Consider the following 19,831-nt stretch of genomic DNA (forward strand, 5'->3'; position numbering starts at 1 on the left):
CCGCTGTCTCACCATTCACCATTGTTGACGTCTCGCTTGTCGCATTTCATTTTCGGCTTCGGCTTCTCTGGGGTTCTTATCTGTCACAATTTTTCCGGATATTTTTCTCGGGTTGTTTTTCATTTTTTGAAGTATTTCCCCACTACAGACTCTTCGACTCTTCCGTTTTCCATCAGCAGATCGTTCAACATCTGCGGTACTAAAGTGGACGTGGGACAGGACAGGACACGGGGTCGGTTCGCAATTTATGATGGTGCATCTCTTGACTCTGATATTTGTCCGATGGTAAGATATTTGTGAGGATCTATTTTTAAGTAGAGCTTTTCTTCAACTGCAAGTGGCAGAAATAATTCAAATCTTGCCTGTGAAATACAGCTGGTAGTCTCAAAGTACGAAAACACATTTGTAGGCATCGTTGCAAGGCAGATATTTTTCACACGACAATCAAAAGTTTCAGCAGACTCATTCAATCACTAAAACCCTCTTGGTCATGTATCTGTAAAACCTTGAACTAGGCTTCAAAGTAATTATCTCACCACTGGTGCACAAATGCTATATTTGTCCGTTTATTCCTGCAACCGTTATTCCCACAGTATCAGCGGCATCTCCCCGACAGCATTTCAGACTAGGGGACCAGTGACTGTAACATAGTCTCCAATTTCACTAAAACATTCTTTATCCAGGGCTGTGGCTTTGTAGACCATCAGTTCTACTTATTTCTTAAGTTGTTTCACTTGAATTTGAGCCTTTCAAGTAGGTGTAGGTTGTCATTACGGATTTAAGTTCGTATACTTAAGTTTTTTTTCCTTCTATATTCTATTTTAACTTATTTCGTTGTGTGACACCTGCCCCTCCAATCACTTATCCATTTTCATTTCTTATACAGATGATCTAGCACCAAAGCCACGATGGAAATCAGTAAAGTGACAAGCAAAACCAGCAGTCTCAAAGCCCTAGTGCTGAAAGCATGGCGAGAAAGGTGGACAGACTTACAATGGGGCATTCACATAAAAACGGTGTGTATAATTCTATTTTTTCAACCAATTGGTATTGTTGCTGCCATTTGTTATGCTTAAGTGATATTTCTTGATTTTTTAAGTTTAAAATGTTAAGTTTAAGTTTAGAGAGGGTTTAGTCAAATCCTCAAGTATTAGATTGCTCTTTCTTGTCACCTGCAGAATGGAGTGATTTGAGCACTACAGTCCGGTAATGCAAAGACTTAATACTGTAATCACGGTCTTCACTCAAACAATAATACAAGTACCAGCAAGTTCAAAACTCACAATCAGTCAAGGGTGCAAAATCTGCAAATCATGTGATCCGCTAGGAAATTTTTGTCCAAAACAACAACAAAAGAAATTTTCGAAACTAGGTAATGCTGACAATTTTTTAATCATTTTAATTATTTAGGGGATGTCTCGAGCAGATTCTAAAAAATATAGAGAAAAAAAAACAAAAATGAAAAAAAGTAAACGCTTTTAAAAATATGGGACAGAAGTGAGGAAAAAATCCTGGATCACTTGGAACGCTCAACCGAATGGCACCTTTTGCGTCCCTGAACTCAGTTGGATTTTTAATAACTTTAAAAGTCTTTTTCTCAGCTATAATTTAATTAAATAAAAATCAGGACAAATCCGGTATTCTTATTCTTACCTAGTTTCCAAAAATGAATGAATAAATTGAGCAAGAACCCCATCTTGTGAAAATAAGTTTCTTACTCTTTCATCCGTAAAACCCTTCAATTGCAAACTTGTAGGTGATTATTCAACCTTAAGGTTAAATCCCAAAACTTTTAAAAAAAGAGAATTAAGTTTCAACCATCAAAAATAGATATACAAGGCAGCACCCTCTCTGCCAGCCTTTTTTCTTCTCTCTTTTTTTGCCCTCATTATTCTGTAGATTGCAATATGCAAATCTTTTACTTCACTGATTTCTTCACAGCGCATATTGTCCTTTAGGTACTATTTCTCAATTTTTTATGAATATATTTCTTGTTAACAGATTTTACCACGAGGAGTAAGTGGAGATGTCTATAACCTTGCAGACTGCATTCTTCAGCAAGCCCTAGTTGGATTTGGACCAAACCAACTGGTTTTGTCTTACCTCAAGCATTGTCTATGCTGTCAGGTATAATTATTTTTGAGCAAGCATTTATAAAGTTTTCACTACCTAACTCGAGGCTTAAAATATTTTTAAGGCTGAATATTCTGAACCAAGTTTTGAGTGCCTCAGCAATTTGTTTTAAGTCTTTGTCATTAGTCTAGCCATTGAGATGGTATTAAGTCCTAATGGTTGTATTTTGTAACCTACGTACATTCCTCGTTTTTTATTGTTGTTAAAGCATCTTATCATAAACCACCCTCCTTCTTTTCTTAACAATTGTTTCTTGTCAAGCTAGAGCATCAATCATGTATACCCACTGTGGCCGTGGCCTATCGATGGTTGAGATAATGATGGATATGAAAGTTGCACCATGTTTTTTACCCCTTCTTTTTTATTTTTAATGTTTTTTCATCACTGGCTACTGTAAAATACTGCTATAAAAAAGTTTTGGTACACCATGTAAACATTTCAGAATACAAATGATGAACCATTGCCGTTCTAAAAATGTTTTTCGTCAAAGTTGTGGCCTAAGTCGACTTTCGAAAAATATGCACCTCCACTGAAATGTTTAAAAATCTCAGGTTATGTTTTATTTTTTTAAAATGAAATATTTCATCAAAATTGTTTGTAAATATATGTTAGTAAATGAGGAAAATTTATGGAAAATTTCAAAATGAACTGTTGGCTTATCTTCTACAAGGAAAATAAAAATGACCGAGACCTGTTAAGCTGTAACAGAGGTACTTATTTTTCGACTTCAGCTGTCAAACTTTAGGGTCAACAAGTTATTTTCTTCTTTTCAGTTGGTGTCACATGCAGCTGTGCTGCAAAGGATCAGCAAGTTCACAAGTTTTAACAAGCACCATTGCGTCATTAGTCTTTTAGAACTTCTCGAAACAATTCAGGTAAGGATCCTCTAAGGATTAATAGACATATTTTGAGTTGGGTTGAAATTTATTTTGACCATAAAATTTTGAGACCAAATTTTAGTCAAAGTAGGTTGCATATATAATCAATTGTTGCCTTTTTTTCACACCTTGAAGTAGTAAAGTTGCATGCAAAAAGAAGAAAGAGATGAATTTTATTGAACCCAAGCAGTTTGGCAAATGAGTCATTTAAAATGAGAGATATGTGTATTAGATCCAAAACACCTTCACAGTTGCCCTCCTAATTGATCATAACTTTTGATTTGCAAAGTGGAGTATCTCTCTTTCAGGAAATTTTTCCAGGGGTGCCGACGAATGACATTACCTCACAATGATATTTTTAATTTTCCTCACTGCCAAGTGGTCAATTTTATGGGAAATTCCTGAGTTTACAATGAAATGTGCTTTTTCACCTGCTATTGTACTATATGCCGAAGAGAAAAGAAAGGGTTATTCTTATAAAATTGCCTTGCAACAGCCATGATCAACATTTTCTGCACCCTTGAATTTTTCTTGAATTAACTTTTTCCCCCTCTACCTTGAGCATCTGACAAAAAATGTAAAACATGATGAAAATCACACAATCTTTCACCTTCAATCCAATTTAAATTCGTTTTCTTTGAAATCACAAAAATGTCACTTAACATGTCCATGCACTGGACCCATTAATTATGTATTTCATATCGTGCAAATCATTTGGATTACCGAACCAATGAATACAGCTACTAATCATTTACAAAGGTCAGTTTTTTGCATGATTGATCACAGAAAACAGGTTTGCTAACCTAACTCAAGGGTTGCTCTTTCAAAATATTTCAAGGCTTCTTTTGAAAAATCATATGTTTTTTATAAAAGCTATTAAAAATTGCATTTCTACAATTACGCCCAAGTGCTTATCTAGTGACAGTTTAAATCAGTGGATCGATTTAAACTCTCTCTCTTAATTTGACTGTGTTAGCTGAATATTCCATTTTTGTTTAGCCTGGTATTACCTGTCGTGGCAAACCAGAGGAAGGAGTGTTAGCATCAGCGGTCCTCTCATTAACGCACTGGTTGCTTCAATGCTACCAACAGTACCTGAACAATTCTTCCGAGTTGCAAGCAGAGATACTCAGCAAAACTGTCAGCATCCTGGAGGAGATGCTCAAATGTGATTTTACCGTCGCGATGCTGTACCTTGGCAAACATGAGGACAAGGATGTTTTCAAAGAGATCATCGGAAAGTGTAAAGAACTGGAAGAGGTACTGAATATTTCATTTTAAACCGATGTTTTCTTTTCTTCAAAAAAGAATAAGGTCGTATTGAAGACACAGAGCTCACTGCTGAGCAAACATGAAGGGGTCATATTTTCATCAGCCCACCCGCAAAAAAAAAAAAATCATCAGAATTCAGACACGCCATTTAGTCATCAATTCCATTCTTTTTATTCAAAAAATCTTGAACATGAAAATTTACTCTAATGGTGCAAATGATTCGTTCTTTGAAGATTGTATTTTTCTCAGAGATCTGTTTTTGTAATTCTAATTTTTGACTAAGCCTCGTCTGGTTACAAAAAAATAGTATCCAGATCATGAGCACTGGACGTTCAGTATTGTTATTTCTCTAGTTATGATTAAAGGAAAGGGCAAAGGAATACAGAAAACGCCCATCGCTGATTTTTGACCTCGACTTTTCACTTCTATTTTTGAAATTTGAAGCAAAAACCAAAAATTAATCTACCTACCACTAATAATTCCGAACAGAACCCAATGTAACTGGAATGTAAATAAAATAATCAGGGTCGCTTATCAGAGAGCGAAAATAAGTAGGCAGTTTGTGTCTTCTACTGAAAACCCAGACCATTTTACATGGTAGGGCTTGATATAGTAAAAATTTTCAGTTTGGTTACAGTTTCCTTCTGGTTCAGTAATTAATTATGCAGGGTATAACATGCATGCTGTGTACTTTCAAGGTCCAAATATGGTGTGTGCCCAAAGGATATCGCTCACAGGCTTGCGATTATTCGCAAGATTACCTTTAAATAATTGGAGATTCAGAACTAAGTGAAATCAATAATATTTGCCTAAAGTTACTGTTTTAGTAGATAACACTGAATTTTTTTGCATTTTTTGAAAGCTCTTTAGATACATTTTTTTCTATCCTTTATTTCAGGTTCTCCAAACTCCCACCACTGAACATGGAAAGTCAGTATTGACCTCGATCAAGACAATTTGCAATTTGGAAGTTGGACCAGGTGGGTTCTCATCGAATCAGGGAAAAGCGGTCGACATTAGTGAACCACTAACTCACTGTATTCAACCCCTTCTGGCAATTGATGCTCTCCGGAGTGTGAACACGGATACACAATTTTTTGTCAACCAGTTGCTCCTAGTCCAATGTTTAAAGGTATTTTGAAGCTAGCTGTACATTTTTATTGTTAGAGTTTCAAATCTTCGTCCCTAATTAAATATAAAAAAAATCAACTTTCTTTGTTTCATGTCAGTTGAAGTCCACTTCATAGCACAGCTTGAATTCAAGACGTAATGATCACATGTTCTTTAATAAGGAAGCATTATACAGCTTCCAAAAACTTTTTGGATTTGGACGTACAGAAAATACGCAAGATCATTGTGCTAAGGGTACTGTATCTTGATGTCGAACATAATCTCGAAGAAGATAAATTTAAAGAGCATTGTTTTGTCTGCAGAAAAAAAGAGACGCAAACATTTGGTTTCAAACACTACTTTTGAATAGGGTTCAATCATTGAGGGGAAGATTTCAGGAAAGCCTTGCCTTCAGTATGCTCACTAATCATTTTACAGCAGAGTAGACAGAGAGGTATATTGCTGAATTCCTTCGTAGAATTCCGTTGTTGTTGTGGATTAAATAGACTTTTTGCTAATGTCAAAACTATTTCAACACAAAAATCAATGCACTAAGGTCATTTAATCCAATCTCTTTTATTTCCGTAATATTTCTATCATGTTTATATCCCAAAAAAAGTTAAGAATTGTATTTTGAGGAAAAAAATTTCATTTTTTAATTTTTTATGCGTTTTTTTAGATCAGACAAATCTTTCTCTTACCTCCCAAGTTCTTCATTTGTATAACAGGATATTTTTTCTTTTATTTTTCAGTCTTACTCAGATAAAAGATTATATTGTGAATTAATCAGGGCTTCTATGATGTGCCTCAATGATGCTTTGGGTACTAATGAAGAATCATTTTGGGGAGCTTTCAATTTTTTGAAAGTTCCTTGCATCCTGCAAAGTTTACACAGTTCCAAGAGTAAAAACGGTAAGTTCAAATTAAAACACAAGTACTTAAAATTTTTCAAATCTCTCTCGTTTTGGTTTTTCTTAAAACTATTCATGCTATCTAGAAGAAACTCATCCTTTTCCTTTTTTCAAGTATGCCCTCCTTTTTAAAAACTGTTTCACTGAAAAATCACGATGTGATGACCTTTTTTTTTTTTTTTGCTTTTTTTGTAAAAACTGCTACGTTTTTGTAAGTAATGGTTTTGCAGAAAGTACACAATTTATACGCTCAAGTTCACGGCCGTCCCATCTTTCAAAACTGTTTTTGGATCTTTCCTATTTTCATTTGTGTCTGATTACAATCTACAGGTTGCGTAGTCAAGAATTTTTTGCACCCCTGAATTTTTCCATGACACAATTAGCACTTAATGTTACCAGATCCTGGTGTTGGAGAACCATTATGGAATAACTACAGCATTGCCAGCAAGCTCAATAAAACATCCTAGTCTTTATTGAGCTTTGAGTGTTATTAGAAGTTCAGGTGGAGATTATGGCAGCCTTTCCGACCTAGAGATACCCAGACTCTCTCAAGCTTTGCTGAGGAGGGCTTTTTTTCTAAATTAATAGGACTATATTCTAAAAATTTTGTGTCAATTTTGTTCAATTTTCAGGTAGTAGTGATACATCAATTGTAGAAAGTTTCGAGCTACTGCTGCAATATTATCCTTTACTTGACATAATGGACACAAGATGTGATTGTGCCTGCATTGAGTGTTTCCTGCAAGAACTAGGAAAAATCAATTTAATAACCGAGCCCCAAATCAAAGCCATAGCAGCATCAAGGTACTTTGTTTCGTTATTTGGCTGATCATGAGTACATTCTATCGTCCAAAATCCTGGATTCAGGACTATCCTTATAATTGAATTCAAAATCCAAGAATTATTCAAGAAGCCACTATTCTTTTTATATTTTAATTGTCTTACCTGTGTTACACCCTAATACAAATTACAGCCAATTATTGATGGTTAAGGTTCAATATCGCCTATCTGACAATTTTGACAAACATGAGCTAGCAACTGCGCCGTATTCTATGATGTAAAATATGCAAGCTGCTGTTTTCAGTTTTCTTAAATTCTGCATGAGAGCGCTGTAATGAAACTAATGTATAAAAAAAGTTGCAAACCGAGCCTCAAAATGACAAAAATATCAATATATTTCCTTCATCCTGCAAAACTGTCAGTTTGCAGATGGGCAGTATTCTTCCTTAGTTATCATTATATGTTATTCTTCAAGATTCACAATCACAATCAATCGACTCATAGAAACTTAATTGACATTATCTGAATCAAAACTGTCGTTTTAATTCTAACAATGAAAATGTAATGATCCTAGGAAATCCTGTCCAAAGAATGCTTAGTAATTAATGTTCTCATGAAAAAGCGTTCTTAAAATTTCTGTGAAGGACACATTTGTTTCATAAATTGTAGAATCAGCTTTTTGTTTGTTGTTCGCAGAGAGGTAGCAGTTTCAAATTTACATAGGACGGAAGCAAGTCAAGCTGAAAATACTCCAACAACAATGCCCATCTCCAAAGTAATTATCAAAGCTGAACAAACGTTAGATGGCATGTTAATGGCTCTGGATGCTGAATACTCCAAAATACTGGTCTGTATTTCCTGAAAAATAGTTTCAGAAGTTCAACTCTTCATTCCTGTGACATTTTGAGAACTAGCGGATGTGGCATGATGAACAGTGGCGTGGCGTGAATGATTGAGTATCGGTATTTCCCCATTTGAAGCTGTGGTAAATAATTGATTATTAAGGTGTTCGCTGCAAACACCCTGTTTATCGATCTTTTTCCGAAGGATTAAATGGCAGATCAATCGATATATCGCAACACGTCACGCCACTGATGATGTATTGCATTATATTCAACAGTCATACAACTGTATGAAACTTGCAAAGAAAAAAAAATCTGGCATGCAAAATTTTCAAGCATAATGTGGCATAATTGTTGCCTCGCAAAACTTGATTTTTGCCACCACATTCCATTTTCTTTGCCAAATTTACTACCCCACTGAAAGTCTTATAGCATTTGGCAACGACTTCTTTCAAGGATGTCTTGCTTTTACATAAGTTTTAGCTCAATTAGGGGTCTGTCTAAAAAAATACCGATTTTCATTGCCAGGCTAGAGTTTTAATTTGATCAGGCCTACTTTAAGTCTGTTGGTTGCATTTATCAGGATTGTCGTCTTCAGGAATAACCGAAAAATGTTAGGAAAAATTATACAAGTCTCAAGCAAAAATTGTCAGATCACCTTTATTTGCATTTCTGTATGTGTCTAACGTTTTGAACAACAAACTTTGCATGTTCGAATTTGGAATTGGCGTTTTTAATGTCTTTTTAAGTATGGACAAATTATATATGTACTTGTATGAATGATGCTTCAATTTAAAAAAAAAAAAATAGTGTATTTTCTTCGGAAAATACACTAAAAATGTCTTTTTAACCTGACTGCATATTCTCAAATTTCAGGGAATATCATTTTTTAAATTCTGTGAAATCCTGACCAGCATGTTTTTAGAATCCAAATCAAAATTCATGTACCTGTAAGGCCTTATGATCCTGTACAATTTTATGATCTAAATCAACGTTCTTTAAGGGTTTCTTTTCATGTAGTTAGATTATTAAAGGAAGAAATGTTCTATACTTATTTTTTGTCGGTGAAAATGTACAGTGATAGATTCTAATTCTAATATGTTTGTGTTACTTTTTCTCTTTTAATCACAGGAAAGTATACCTGGTGTACTTTGCCATGTCTTGAAAAGTTTTGAGTTGATGGTTGCTGTGGCGATTGTTAAAGGAAAACTTCAAACGTTTGTGTCCAAGTTAATAAAATTCAACGAGTGCACCAAACATGTTGTTTCGGCTGATACGCAAACAGCTGAGAAGAAAGCCATGTTGTTCGATATTACATTTTTAATGCTTGTCTCAATTGTCCAGCGATTTGGCACCCAGGTAATGCACCTTTAACTCTGCAATTTTCATTAGAGCTACTTCAGCATAGGTCCAATAGCATTTACTTTGGTACGCATGTATGTATATGATGCTAAACGTTTCAGTCAACTGAAGTTATTGTATTGCATTAGATACACAGCAGATTCAGCATAATTGGACTGCATTTTGCAATCTGGAACTATAGATTCTGGCTCATCTGAAAAAACACTTATGTGCATAGGGAAACCAATGGCACGTATGTTGTTTTTAAACCGGGCCAGAATTTATAGTTCCAAATTGCAAAATGCAGTCCAATTTATGGTCTACACAATGAGAGTAAACAGATACCGGAATTCTAACCCTCAAAATTTTTAAATGCTGACCATTGTACTACATAATTTTCCTCCTTTCCAACAATATAAATCTTAGAACTAATGAAAAAAAAACACTAAGAAGTGGCCCGAACTGTACGTAACAAAATGGAGAAATGGTGCTGGGTCTACACCATTTCGCGGGGAAACAAAGCCAAGAATTACTAAAAAATTTTGGTAATTCTTGGCTTCGTTTCCCTGCGAAATGGTGTGGACCCAGCACCATTTCTCCACCTTCTAAAAACTAATTTAGCTGCTTTAAATACTTCAAAAAGTTCAATGTTTTCATTTTTATGTCCATATGCTCTGAATTTTTTTCAATGTGATGCACACAATTGAGACTTGAATGTATGTCAATTTTGTATGCTGTCAGTATATATCTACTGGAATCAGTATACTGAAAACCTATATCATAGTTTGCATGCAATGTTGCAAACTTCTTGTGATGTATCAGATTCCAGATTTTCAGGATTCAGATTCATTCATCATTTTTCCAAAATTTTTTGTGATGATTAATTTCAAATTCAAATTTCGGAAGATGGTAAGTGTAAGAAAATACTTTAACTCGAATCATTTTACCTGTGAACTGACTCCGTTGGTTGAACAATAAAAAAGAACTAATGCGCCAAAACTATCATCTAATACTGTAAGACTTCGATTTATCGGATTTCACAGGACCGGAGGCCAAATCCGTTAAATCGTGCTAGTGGGTCCCGCTGAAGGGACCGGAGGATCGATCCGTTAAATCATGGAATCCGTTAAATTGCAATCCGATAATTTGAGGTCTTACTGTAATCATATGTATTTCCAAATTGTTTAAAGTTGTCTTTTTCACCCGTATTTTTATAGGGTGTTCTACCGGACAAGAGCTCAGATTCCTTCTTTGAACAGTGGGTTCGAGATTGTCTAATTGAACAATTTCCCAAACCACCGGACAATATTTTGAATCTTTGTGATGCAGAGAAAGTGACTGCCCTCCTAGCTTTATTGAACTCTCCAAAACCTGACTGGAAAATGGGGTAAATTCTAGCACTTATCAAATTCAGCAATATTTTACTTCAATTTCTTGAAAGTCCTTTATCCAAGGCAGTGAAAAGTTTGACTCATGATTATAATTAGCCATTTCTCAGCATTCGGTTTTCTCTTTAGACCTTGAGTGCCCTGCTGAAATTTTAAAAACCGAGAGCGATAAATCGGTGATGAAGTCAACCTTTAAATTAGGCAGAAGACTGATCTTATGCAAATTTCCAAGCCTTTACAATTCTTGTTTGCCTGATGAATCTAATCTCCAGAGCATTTTTTTTTCATTTTCTTTTGATCCAAAGTTTTAAAATAAAAAGTGTGTAATGTACATTATTTCTTACTCATTTGTAATTATTTTCTTGCATTAGTGTCTTTTGATTTTAAACACCAGATAACAGGATGGTTGAAAGAAACTTTTACAAGGTTCTAGATCAGTTAATCTTACGTAAAGTTTTGTGAAAAAATCAAAAAGTTCATTAAAAAGTTAAAAAATAATTTATTAGGGAAAAACAAGCTAATCGAATCGGATCAATCAAAATTCGACAGTCAAGTTGACGTAGCAAGGCAATGCTTGAATATGAGCTCATCCAATCAACAAATGCCGTTTCCACCACCTGGCTACGTCATTAGTGCCCACCAAAATTATCATTCAATCGGGCCCCATTTTCATCATTTTTTAAATAGAAGTTCTCTGTCAACTAGGGTTTAAAAAATCCTGAAAAAAATTCCCAGGATAAAAGTTTCTACCATGTACTTTCAGACGATGAATCAAAAAATGCGGTTGTACTGAACCATTCCATTATGTACACACCTACAGCTAAAGCCCCTTTTTTTTTATAATAGAAAAAACGACTTGCCTAATGAATTTTTCTTCTAAATTTGTTTTTAAAGTCAAGTGCGATGGCATGAACATTGTATCAATGTTTCTGGTGCCATCAAAGAAGTACTCATTGCCTGGCAGTACAACGCTTTGTCAAGCTCAGACGTCAAACGTTTCCTGGATGCAATGAGATCTCAGATGCTCTGTCTTCCTGTTTGTGCGACTGTTTGGCTTTGCTCCTACATGCATGTAAGTCCCTATAATTATTTTTACCTGAGATTTTCAGCATCTTTCTACTGCACTCGTTTCTACTGTTCTCTCTACTTGTTCTCGTCTGACAAATTATGTGAAAATGTTTTATTTCTATTCTTCCAGATTTTACATCAAGATGAATTATTAAAGCCAATGAACATGGTAAAACAATTTTTAAGTCCGTTTGTAAACGAAGAAGCATACCAGCAAGATAGTTTTAATGAAAGGTGTGTTATTTCATATTTTCGTTTTTTTCAAAACTAATTTTTTTAATTGTGTTCAGAATTAATCTAATTTTGGATTGATACAAATTAACTTTTTTTTTTTAATTCCTAGGAAATCCTAGTGTTTTTTCAATTGCATTGAGGTCTAAATAATCCAAGTATGCATCATCATTTAACTATCAGACACAAACCAAAATGTGTTTAGAAATTAATGTCTTAAGGTCTTCTTGTCGCACATTTTCTCCTCAGTCAAATGAGACCGTAGTTACTTCTTCAATCAGGTCTCATCTGAATAAAAATAAAGAGATGAGATGAGTAGCCTGAAGAAAATAGTTTCTTAAACACTGAGGTAATTATTAAATTTGAATTAAACTGAAATGTAATCTAAATTTGTATCTAGTGAACTTGTATTACTTCTGAGTTTTCCCTCAGCTCATTCAAGGTAGAAGAGAATGTTGGAAACCTTGTTTAGTAAACATTTATAAATCGTTTGATGTTCACATTCATACAAATTAAAACTGAGGAACTTAATGACCAATGCTGGATTTTTTTCCGATAATTTTTCAGATCACAACTTATGGCTCAAATTATCAAGAAAATGTTGTATGAGTTACATCCTCCACCCTGTACTAAATCGAAACCTATCATTCTTCAATACGGGTAAGTTATTGCCATCAAAAGGTCACCATAGTCAAAATCTAATAATTTTCTTGACAGGCCTATGAATGAGAACCAATGAAAAGTCCCATAGCCTTTAAAGTACATAATGGTCTACAAAAAGTTTTGTAAGTCCTAAATAAATTGTATTACTTGATATGATTGATTTTCTCAGATAAAATGTTATCACAATTTTTGCAGTCTATTTCCTAGTAATATCTTACTGCAAAGCAATGCTTCGAACTGTCAACCAATCTTTATTATTTTTTCCTCCCATGATTCTTTGAGTGAAGAATTCCCAAAGCAGTTCCGTTAGACAATGGTGACTTGGAACAAAATTGATTTAAAAGCAGAGATTTGCAGTGATTTATTCGTAGAACAAGTTTGCTAAATCAGAGATTCTATCTCCTCTACCATCATGAAAAGTAGTTCTGGTAGTCGGTTTCTCAGCTCACTCATTTTTCCGAAGAGAAACAAGCCAACTTTATTGTTTAAAAATTATACAGAATATTCTGCTCACAGAGAAAAAATATCAAGAAATTATGTTGTCTAGTTTTCAGAAGAGAAAATAAACTATGACAGGGAGTCTGCTACGTCGCAAACGAGTATACATGGTTTCGCACTTCTACCATCAATATGCGGCTACTTTTTAGAAGCACAATATGTGTCCCAAAAAAATAAATGGTGACTCTAGACACAATTAACCAATCTAAATCTTTTGAATTTTAGACTTTCCAAATTTTATAATTAGTGGCTGGAATTTATTTATGAGTAGCTCTTGATCTCTTCTGAAATTTTTCAGATTGGTTTGGAAAAGACCAATGAAAGATCTGTTGGACATTGTGTGGGACAACATGATGGAGAATGGATGGCTCAGTATTGAAGATACACGTGTCCTAAACAGCTTATATTACATCTGTGGCTCAGAATGGCTTGTTCGATATTTAATTGTGGTAAGCATATACATTAAAAATTATTTCTTTACATCCACTAGATGTCTGAAATTTCTAAGAATTGCAATCATCAATGTTTTAGATTTTCTTTTGGACGGATCAATGTTAAAAGGAAGTGTGTGCACAGGTTCACGTTATGCATGGCTCCTTTCGATTTAATTTATTTACATATAGGATCTCTTAAAATGAATACTCCATTTATCCTTTCAAAAAATGATAATTAAAGCAATTATTTAGAACGCAAAGAAATAGTTTCAAGCACCTAATGGTTTTGGATGTATCAAAATCCAGACAGATTCATTCAAACAGCCAAGAATCAATACCGTCTAATTAAAAATTTTGACAAAACTGAGCTAGCAACTTTCCTGTATTCTACAGTATAAAATACACAAGCTGATGTTTTCAATTTTTTCTAATTTAGCATGATGTTGTAATGTATATAAATCATTGTCAATGTAACCTCAAAATTATAAAAATGGTGAGGTATTTTCTTCGTCCTGTTAAATCGTCAGTTGCAAGATAAGTGATATTGTTCCTTACCCATCGTAATGCTTCTTTTAAGAGAATGAGTTATCAGCTTATTACTAAGCAAATGAGAAGTTGCCTAGATTGCAGTGTTTTAAGTGAGTTTGTTTTCATATCTTTTCATTTTGTATTTTATTTTGTCTATAATTTATTCTTATTGAATGTTACAGGAACTGATGACACTTAAATATTCAGACAACCTGAATGTTGGGGTTGACATGATTTTTGCAATCTTTCACTTAGATATTGAGCAATGTACCATCAATCTTTTGCGATATGTCACAAATCTATTGCACAGCGTTAAGCAGTAAGTATCTGGATCTTATCTCAGGCTTGTTAAAATTACGGTTCAAAGGCATACTGTTAGAAATGAAACTCGAATTTAGTCTCTGTAACTCTTATGTATTTTCCCTCAATTTTAATCAAGTGATATTATTTTAATCAATAGAAAGAAAGCTTTTGACCTCAGGAAACCCCAATGTCTTACATTATTTGGACCGGGTTTAGCAGAAAAGAACCAATCCACATCAGCTACTGCCATATTTATATGGGCGCTTTAATTTTTTTACAAGAGAACGTTTGTGCGGATTCCTTAGAAAATTATGAGGAATTTGCTTTGTACTATGAAGAAAATTAACTGAAGTTTCCACAAAAATCCGCACAACCGTTTTCATGTTTAAATTATAGTGCCCGATTAAATTTGGCAATAGCTGATGTGGCTTGGTTCCTTTCTGCTTAGCAAGGTCCATCTGTGGGGCTCTTAAAAAATTAAAATATGACTTGTAGGGCTGACAATTTTCTAGGGGAAATCGTTTTGTGTAATAATAATTTTTGTACAATTCTTTTGACTTAGTTATCATAATAATCACAAAAAAGTAAAATGAATGAAAACAACATCTGCCTCATCACTAAGTTGAAATATTTCAAATGCTTTCTAGATGTAAAGAGTTTATTGAGCCTCAATCCTCAGCTGTTGCCAAGCTCTGTACTTACTGTATCTATGCTGCCATCCAGGCCCAAAGCAACAAAGCAAGCTCGTCTAGGAAAAGAACACGGAAAGAAATGGAGGCAGCAGATGTAAGTATACTGTTTGAATATCGACGGTGAAACTTCCAAACAACGTATTTCGGTTTGCGACATTGCAAACTTCCTGCCATATTTGATTTTTCAAATTCAATTGCCCAATGGCAATTCTTAAAAACTTCCATCTCTGTGTAAAGAAAATTCTGTGAAAGCTCTAAGGAATCATACTGATTTGTTCTTCAAACAAAACAAGTAGGAACTAAGATTTTTAAATACCACAAACAAGATACTTAGTCTGGTAGTTTCACTGCTAGTTTGATATAAAGTCAATCTATTGGACTAAAATCTACAAGATTTAAGCCGAAATTTGCCTTTAAAATTGTGCAACATTTCAAAGGAATAGAGAGTTTTGTTGCTGATGTATTACAAGTTACAGGAGATGAGGAGGAGGCAAAATTTACATCATACAAAGACCCCAATTTCCTGTAAAGTGAAATATTTTCAAAGAATACATTTCTTGATGTCCATTCAGAGATTTTGGACTTAGTTACAGATACATTAAGACTACGAGGAAACTAAAGAGGAATTTAAGTACTGCAATCTTTTCATGACCCTCACATTTTTCAGCATTATTTTTCAAAGCTTCCCTCCTAACGTTTAGCCAATTTACTTTTATCTCACATGATCACTCTCTTTCTCCACAAAACAAAGAACTAACCCACTGTTTTAGGGGCACAACATTTCTAATTTTACCAAGTTGTTAATCATTGATTTTATGTCGAATTTATTTCGAAGTGAAGCAAAATGATACTGATTCTCAAAGATGGTTCTGCAGAACTGAAGTATCCGGCCAAATTTAGCTATAAATTCAAAGATGAATATCCCATTTCGTCTCTTCGTAGAATAAAATATGCAAGTACATAACTCACATTCTTTCCAATTTTTTATAGGACATAGAGGAAGAGCTGTGTCCTACGAATAAGATTCTTCGGCTGGGCAATGGAATGGAATCCTCACAAGGCAGTGATAGCTCTCTTGGTTTTCTAAACGGGTCAAAATCTTCATCGTCCAGTGACACGCATACGCCAATAAAAGAACCGCTTTTAGAGGCACTGCAGATCTTATTCAAAAGCCTGTCATTCATCTCAGCCCAGAGTTGTGTCTCTCAGCGAACACATTTTGTCTTTGCTTTTATTAAATCACTCGTCCTTTGTGGGAAACAGAGGTCCAAGATTGTTTTGGAGCACATGCCAAATAATTTGGTGAGTCAATTTTGATTTATTTGCTAAAATATTGCCATATTTCCATTTTCTTTGCCAATCAGTAGATCTGGACTGCAAATCATATAGTTTTGCGGCAAAATTGTATTTCAGCGTGTGAATGGGCCTGTTGCAAACTTTTGCTAGAGCAAAACTAAGAGTTGTTTCCTACAGATAATGCCTCAAAAATCACGATGAGCGCATCGGCAAAGTCTGAAATGCACTCATAACTTCACAATCTGCGTAAGAAATTTGCGATTTTTTGAGCTTCCCGCTTCGAAAACGATACTACGGTACAGGTGAACATTTTGTTAGAGAAGTCGTTCCATCGTTAGCAATACTCATCATGACCAACACCAATCCGCCAAAACACACACGTGTGATGGGACGAGATAACACCTGAACAGGATTAGACCAGATAACAATCGGCGTGTTTATGTTCATATTTTCCTCGCCCGCCTTAATTGACCTTGAGTTCTCCTCGAATCACGCGAGGAACTGCGCAAGCGTCGGCCATGATGAATATTGCCGACGATGGAGCGACTCCTCTAACAAAATGTTCACCTGTGCAGTAGTATCGTTTTTGAAGCGGGAAGCTCAAAATAACGCAAATTTCTTACGCAGATTGTGAATTTATGAGTGCATTTCAGACTTTGCGGATGCGCTCATCGTGATTTTTGAGGCATTATCTATGGGAAACAACTCTTCATTCTGCTCTAGCAAAAGTTTGCAACAGGCCCATTGTGCTGTCATTTATCATTCAAGCATAAAAGTTAACTAGAGCATTCAATGTTTCAACTACATTCAAAGCGCATTGTGGACAGACTTTTTTGTAAACTGGCGAGCTAATGTGAGAGATAAGGAACAATTCAGCCAGCAATCAAGGGTTCAATGACAGCTTTTGATTTAATTGCAGTTGAGATGCAACTGATGATTAAAATGAACGTTATCAATTCGAATTTGTTTAGATGTACAATGTGCTGCATCATATTTTACATTAAGTTCGACAATTTTTAAGTCACTCACTTGCAATAAGCAGTATATACAGCAGCTTATATGCTGACCAATTACTATGATCTTTTTGTACCCTCGTGAACAGGAGATAGGTAATAGGTTCAGTAAAATTCACTTTTTTGAAGTTCATATGAACCAAATTCCGTGTTCTGCATTTTTGTAGAAAGCTGAGTTCAAGGCTCTCAGATGCCTTTTACCAAATGTTTCTGTCTGCAATAGTTTGGAACATGTAAAATCACTGAACTTACCACTAGGATGAGCCTTGTAGTTGTTGTTTGGGATCTATCAAAATCCAAATCACTGAGTACTTACATTCACTGTCATTTTTAACCAATGTGTCTGCCCTTTTTACCCTATTTTTGCAGCAGCTTACTAAGAAAAACTTGAAACGTCACATCAGTAGTTTTGTTCAGAATCTACACAGGGAATTCAGACCGAATATCGACGAAAAATTTCTCCTATCATTTTTAGGAAAATATTTTAATCCACCCTTTGTAGCAAAATTTACTGTAGAAATGTTCATGATTCATTGATTCATTGAGTACTATTCACACATTATTAATGTTTATTCATTACCTTTTTGTAACCTTTTTTTATTTTTTTTTTTTTAGATACCAAAGCTGATGTGTGCACTTCCAGAACTGTTCACGACTAATTTGATCCTTCAGCTATATGATCTAAACACGCCTATGGGAAGGAAGACAACAGCACGTGACCTTGCTCTCTTAAGAAATATCCAAATGAATTCACTCGTTGTGGGCAACGTGTGATGCTTGATGCAACTGGAGGGTTTTTCCACAAGTCTTAAGGTTCATAATTGATTCTTAAAGTTTAGAACCAGTTAAGAATGGCCATCAGGTTATAACAAAAATAAAGAAATGTGTTCCTCTCCTCCTGGCCACTTGAAGGATCTGATTTAAAATTGTTTTCTACGCGGACAGGAAGATTATTTAACTAGTTATTGCATTCTCTGGTTATCATGTAGAAAGATCTCATCTTGCTTCAAAGAACATTGTAGATGCATGTAAAATTAAGCTAATGTATCATCTCACATGAATTTGTATCATATGTTTCGCAAATATCACAAAAAAAATACATTACTTTTTTGTAAATAATGATGTAAATACATTACAGTACCTTTAAGTTAAATGTGCGTTCAAGAATGAATCACTTCTATTTTTATTTATTGTTGTTGTCATTGTATGTATTTTGAAAAAAAATGGGTCTAGTAAATTTTCATTTTCAGAAGTGCTGGGGTTTTAATATACCTCACCCCCCCCCCTCCCCCAAATTTTGATAATTACAATTTTCAAAGTTAGACCGAGAGTAAAGCGGCAAGTGAGTTGTGCAAGACTCCTTTGGTGCTGAGTAATATTTGATTATAATCTTTAAATTTAATTACCTCATTCAATTCTGTGATGAAGGGATCATGCACAGAAAATAGAGGAATTTGACGTTGGCTGAATTTTGTTTTTTTTTTTTTAATTGTATAATGTTGTATTCCATATAACCTTCTCAGCTGGATGAGCTGTCATTATGAAATTTTTAATGCACCCAGTTCGAAAAAAGCAGGGCTGGAATGTGAATTTTTACCACTTCAAAATGCAGCTTGCAGTAAAAATATCGATGTTTTAGGAGAGGCCCTTTCTCCTTGCTGCATGCCAGCTGAGAAGAAAAGACTGATGCCTTTGCTGCCTTGCATCAACTTCTTCAGAACTACCTGAAGGCTCTGCACATCTGACATAGGCAGCAAAAGTGCATTGTTTCTGTCTGGAAAAAAGTTAAAAAATTCACTTTTTATTTCATCTATAATACCCAGTTTTATTAACAAGATTGAAAAAAAAGGAGACCAGGGAAAAATGTAATCAAAAATAATACAAGCTATGAAAGGCATTCAAAGTGTGCCCGAAATGGATAGTGCCTAGATGTAGGAACTAAGCAAAGAGGTCTGAAGTTGAAAAATTTGCATCTCTGAATGTAAGCCTCTGCTCATGTTATACTTTTTAAAGGATAACTAAAGGACAGTTTTTCTTGAAATTTTTCGTGAGATTTCATTATTTATTTAAAGATAGGTATTTATTAAAATTTACAAGGAGACCCATGTAGTGGAGTTTTTAAAAAGAGACATTGGATAGTGATAAATGGGAATTAAGTAGGTAGCTATTCAAAATTCAAAAATTGGTTGATGAATATATAGTCCAAAATACTAGTTGTCAAAAATAGCAATCTCATAGCAATAGGCTGCAATTAAATAGCTATTTCGTATTCAAAAATCGAACATGACTACTGTAGCAGGTTTGTATTCAACATGTTCCTAGATTAACATTGCTCCACAATGATAAGTCTTAGCCTAAAACACCCAAAAATGGCCTCAATTTCCTTCATTTTCTTGGCCTTATATTACTTGAAGGAAAACTAACGATACTTTATTTTTGAGACAGTGAGA

At 34.6% G+C, this 19,831-nt stretch overlaps 1 protein-coding gene across 1 annotated transcript; it reads left to right on the forward strand.

Annotated features, from left to right (window-relative positions):
- Positions 1-19: 19 nt before the first annotated feature.
- Positions 20-18,630, forward strand: MED24 (mediator complex subunit 24). The gene is made up of 19 exons (XM_019041650.2): positions 20-285; positions 887-1,016; positions 2,002-2,127; positions 2,907-3,008; positions 4,011-4,271; positions 5,182-5,415; positions 6,146-6,305; positions 6,937-7,108; positions 7,781-7,931; positions 9,058-9,285; positions 10,485-10,654; positions 11,550-11,727; positions 11,854-11,957; positions 12,522-12,614; positions 13,414-13,564; positions 14,260-14,396; positions 15,028-15,166; positions 16,063-16,374; positions 17,997-18,630. The coding sequence occupies exons 2-19, from the start codon at positions 909-911 to the stop codon at positions 18,153-18,155; spliced, it is 2,985 nt and encodes a 994-aa protein (XP_018897195.2). The 5' UTR covers positions 20-285; positions 887-908; the 3' UTR covers positions 18,156-18,630.
- The last annotated feature ends 1,201 nt before the right edge of the window (positions 18,631-19,831 follow it).

This window comes from Bemisia tabaci, chromosome 3 (assembly GCF_918797505.1).
Source record: "Bemisia tabaci chromosome 3, PGI_BMITA_v3".
Taxonomy (NCBI): Eukaryota; Metazoa; Arthropoda; class Insecta; order Hemiptera; family Aleyrodidae; genus Bemisia; species Bemisia tabaci.